Raw genomic sequence first — 5,154 nt, forward strand, 5'->3', positions numbered from 1 at the left:
AAACAGCTTTTCAATTATGACAGCTGTATGATTTCACAATCCCCCCACACCCATCTCTGGTGTGAACCTACTAAGTCCCCTATTATTGTATGTGCCCTTTCTCCAGGATTATTCCCAAAGTGAAGGTGGTAGGCATGGTATATCTAAGATGCTTCAAGGAATGTGAGGGATGCCTCACAGGTCTTCACCAAATAGAAGGAGGTGAGTAGAAACCAGCAGGTAGAAACATGGAAGAGAGCACTGGGCTTACAAGCGTCAGGGGAGATCTTGAAGTAGAAGTTTTCAGTAGTAGGAGACTTTCTATGTACTCTCCATCCACACTATAGATTTCAGAATTGTTACACTATTTGGCCTCTGAGGGCTTTGGTAGAAGAGGGAAACTTGTAGAGGTTGAGAAGGAAGATGGAGCAGGCCAAAATGCTTATGGTGATCATCAATGTACATTGTAACTGCCCTAGAGCAAGAGCACTTGCAAATGTAGGGTATTTTCCAAATCTGCCATGTTTCAGGTCTGTTTCCCACTCTATTGATGAGCATCTGCAATCTTAAAATCTTTTTTTTTTTTTTTTTTTTTTTGTACCAAGGAATGAATTCAGGGGCACTTGACCACTGAGCCACATCCCCAGCCCTATTTTGTATTTTGTTTAGAGACAGGGTGTCACTGAGTTGTTTAGTGCCTCACTTTTACTGAGGCTGGCTTTGAACCCAAGATCCTCCTGCCTCAGCCTCCCAAGCTGATGGAATTACAGGCGTGCACCACTGAGCTCAGCTTAAATAATTTTTAATACCGTCTTCAACCCTCCCCTAATAGCATCTTCTTTCTCTGTTCTTTCCTTTTCTCCTCCCCTAGAACCCAAGGGGTCTTTTTTAAAAAAAAAAAAAGAGAGAGAGAGAGAGAGAATTTTAATATTTATTATTTAGTTATCAGCAGACAAAATATCTTTGTTTGTATGTGGTGCTGAGGATCGAACCTGTGCACGCATGACAGGAGAGCGAGCTACCACCGCTTGAGCCACATCCCCAGCCCCCCAAGGGGTCTTACTAGCTAACCTCAAGCAGACCTCATCCAATCACCCCCAGCTTGGGTTAGGTGTACATGTGTAGCTTTCAACTCACCACACTGTAACTTCTCCAACTCTTAAAAAAAGGGACACATTCTATCCCCAAATGCCCAAAACAGTGCATCACAAAAAAAGATGCTTTACATGTTTAATTTATTAAGTGTACCAGGGTATACTACTATTTACTGGATTTAACTTTTCTTCCAGATACCAAAAGAACAAGAAAATAGAGGTAGGTTATGTTTTTTTTTTTTTTTTTTTAAATACAACAGACAAAAAGTATTGGAAGCTAGACACAAATCAGCTATTTTTTCCCTTGGTACCAGATCACACTGCTGAGGGTCCTTTAAACAATTAAATTGCAGCATTACAATGCTGCATAATCTGTTTTAAGAACACAGAATAAAATGCAAAGTTTTTCAATCCATTTTACAAAGACAGTAAAATTCTACATCAAAATCCTACAGAAAAAAAGACCCATCTCGTTTATAAATGATTTAACAAAAATACTAAAGTTACACAATTTTTTCAGAAACTAACTACTCTCCCCCACCTATACTACTTGTGACTCAAGACAGTAGCTTCCATACCCAGGGGGCTCTTGTTGGCCAGCTTTCCTCTAGTCCTCACTAGTGGTGGAGACGGGCCCTTGCACTGGTTCTGGCTCTGACTCTAGCCCTATCGGCCTCATCTGCCAGGGCTTCACGGTACTGCACTGCCCAGTGCTGGGGTTCTTTCTTATGGAGCCTGGCTACGAACCCCAGGACTTTCATCTTGCTGATTTCCAGGCTGCTTCGGGGACCCCAAGAGAATTCATATTCCAGTGGATTGGTGTGAGGCACCCGCCTGTAATTGAGGTATCGCTGCTGCACAAATTCTTCCATAATAAGCCTTTTCGGGTACCCAAAGAGGAAGTGATACTTTGAAGGCAGCACTCCCAACCGACGCAGCATGTCCCAGACCTGGGCCTCCCTGACGCTATTACCTTTCATGTAGACAAGCCCCAAGATCATCATTAAGAGACCCAATCTGGGGCCATCTTCTCCCAGATCCTCCTCCTCCTCAAGAGGTTTTAGTTTGTGGATGAGGATGTAAGTGTGGTGCTTGCGGTCAAGCTGTTTCAGCTCGAAACCAAAGACATACCGCAGATGCTCTGCGGCCCTTGCGATGATCTCCGGGAACAGATCCTTCAAATCTCCGACAACATACTTCACCATCTCAAAGCGTGTGACGGGACTCTTCTTCTGGTCCTTCACCAGCAGAAACTGCACCACCTCAGCCACCGTCCGATTCAGACAGCGGTAGGCCCTGCGCCGCCTCAGGGCTTTGGCTGCCAAGGTCCTCGCGCCTTGGCCGGTGGGGGCGGGCTCCGCAGCCCCCTCCCTCACGGCGCCGAGGCCCTCCTTGGTGCTCTCCTGCAGGAGGGGGCTCGGGGCCAACTCCAGAGAGACGGTCAAGGCCACGGTCTCACCGTCTTGGCCGCCGTGCTGCTCCCCCGCGGCCTGAGGGCTAGGGAGACCCGGGCTCTCGGGCTCCCGCAACATGTTTTCGGGCAGGCAGGTGCACAGCGCGCACCCCAGCCGAGGGGTGCGAGTCGCTGCACGAACCCTGGCGGAGGAGTAGGACAGCGGCTGGGGCGGTGGGAGGAAGCACAGGCGCAACCCCGCGGAGAAGGTTTGTGGCTGCCAGACGGCACCTCACAGGGTTGCGAGCCAACGCTGCAACGCCCCAGGCGCCCAGGACCTGCGGCGGGGCAGCCGCGCAGCCTCAGTCCGCGCCCGCGCGCCAGCCACTTCCGGCCACCTCAGCCAAGATGGCGGCCTCCGCACGGCGCAAAGCAGTTCCTTTTCCGGCCTCCTGTGGGCTTCTGCGTTTGTAGAGGGCTTTAGGGGAACGTGCACCCACTGCTATGTTTTAAGCTCTGGAAGCTGGGATGGGTGGAATGAGGGATGTAACTAGGGCTTTTCCAACCAGGGCAGGCAAGGTGGGGAATGTTTCAGTAGACAAGGGGTGGAATTAGGATGGAGTTCTAACCACATTCTTTCAGCAAGTACTTATGTATAAGTGTGTGTTGTCCAGATTTCAGGTACTTTACTGAAGCTCAGGTGCAGAGTGGGAAGGTGAAGGATGGGAGATAAGCCTGCATAGTTCAGTTAGTGAAGGGCTTCAAATAGGATGTTGGGGAAATTGAGATTTATTTTGGACACGATGGGGAAAGACCACAGGGGGATGTCTGAGCCAGTTTGGTGGCTTTATACTCTTTCTGGTAACAGTGTGATGGCTGGATTGAAGTGAGACCAGCCAAAAACTGGGAATTCAGTTTAGAAGAATATAGTGCAGAATGGGAGCTGAGACCTATCCTGGCACATGGACACTTAGGAATATTGTGCAATAGATAATTAAGATGAAGGGGTAAGAACAGCAGATTCTACAGGGATAAGAGGCAAATGAGAAGAGATTCACTGAAGAAGTACTGATAGGAATAGTGACTGGTTAGACAAAAAGGAAGTTTTCTCTCACTTCTTGTCTCTTCCTTATTCTATCTCTCTCAAATGCACTCTCCAACATCTCCATTTTGCTAGATCCTGTCCACTATTCAGAGCCCAGCATAAACATCACCTTTCCAAAGTCTTCCTCAACACTGTAGTCACCATGCATGTAATTTATTTACTGTCATCTCTGAATCACCACAGCAATTTATATTTATTTAACATCCATATATATAGGCCTTATTATGTGCTAGCTCTTTTAAGCACTTTGCAAATACTAATGATTTGATTCTCATTAAGGTAAGTACTTACAGATGTCTGTGTCTTTCCTGCGGTATTTGTTGTTTACTAGCTATATAATCTTAGATCAGTTACCTGAACACCCTGCCCTTCAGTTGCCTCATCAGTACAATGGGTGTAGGAGTGTTGTAGGGACAAACGAGGCAAGGCATCGAAGATAGCAGGAAACAGTTTTATTTGACTGCAGACAGGTTCAGAGGGCACAGCCTTTGCTGTAATCAATCAATCCCCTGAACCCCGAGTTCAGGGAGTTTCAGAGTTTTATACCCAGCATGTAAGGGGAGGGGCTCAGAAGTTTACAGTCTGTAGAAGTTCACATAAAAGCAGCTTTTTCTTTCACTGTTCTGGGCACATTAACTCTTCAAGGACAACACCTGAGAAGGGGGGAGCTTCTTTCTATCCTCCCCCTGCCAACTGTTACCATGGAGCCCATTTGTAACTTATCTTAAAAATGCAGACATCTCTGTGAAGCCCAGCTCAAGGCCAGAGGCCTTGTTTGTACATTTCTTCAAAGTACTATACTGGATACATTTGTGAAAAACTAGTAAGGGGGTGTCCAGCACCTGGAGTGCTGGTATCTTCTCAGCCAGTAGTCAAGTAAACAGGGTGACACAAAAATAGGAAGTTTATCTACAATGGACTCTTTTGCTGACAGTCCTAAAATCAGCCATGGTGAAGAGGGCTTTTCTGTGGAGAAAGGGGGTGCCACTTCAGGAGTAGTGACAGTTTTGTAGAGATTATGTAAAGTAATAGACATAAGAATTAAATGCAGTGTATGGCACATACTGAATGTCTAATAAATGTGAGAGATTAGTTATTGAGTACATGCTGCTAGTAATCCTGCTAGATAAATAGTGAATACCTACATTTTACAGCCAAGGTAACACACAAAGAAGTAACTTGCCCAACATCACACAGCTGGTATTTGAATCCTTACAGTGTGACCCAGAGACCAGACTCTTTAACTATTACATTAATAGATGATGATTATTATTGTTGTTATTTATCACACTTGGCTTTATAATTATTTTTGTTTTTATCTTTTTACCCTCCCCAAACCAAACATCCTAAAAGCTAGAACTATGTCTTTAACTCTTTTGAAGAGCTTTTCATAGTTCACACTCCATATGTAATTATCAGTGAATAAATGATGGAAGGCTTTACTTTTTTCCTTAGAAAATAACATTCATTCTTAAAAAATATCAGACAGACTTTTCTAGATCTAAATATGAAATCTTTCTTTTAAAAACCTTTGAGGGCTGGGGTTGTGGCTCAGTGGTAGAGCATTTGTCTAGTATGTGTGA

At 45.3% G+C, this 5,154-nt stretch overlaps 1 protein-coding gene across 1 annotated transcript; it reads right to left on the bottom strand.

The window, feature by feature from the left end:
* Positions 1-896: 896 nt before the first annotated feature.
* Positions 897-2,772, bottom strand: Magef1 (MAGE family member F1). Its single transcript, XM_027951525.2, has one exon. The coding sequence runs from the start codon at positions 2,603-2,605 to the stop codon at positions 1,691-1,693; it is 915 nt and encodes a 304-aa protein (XP_027807326.2). The 5' UTR covers positions 2,606-2,772; the 3' UTR covers positions 897-1,690.
* Between the last annotated feature and the right edge of the window lie 2,382 nt (positions 2,773-5,154).

The sequence above is a fragment of the Marmota flaviventris genome, chromosome 8, assembly GCF_047511675.1.
Source record: "Marmota flaviventris isolate mMarFla1 chromosome 8, mMarFla1.hap1, whole genome shotgun sequence".
In the NCBI taxonomy this organism is placed as follows: Eukaryota; Metazoa; Chordata; class Mammalia; order Rodentia; family Sciuridae; genus Marmota; species Marmota flaviventris.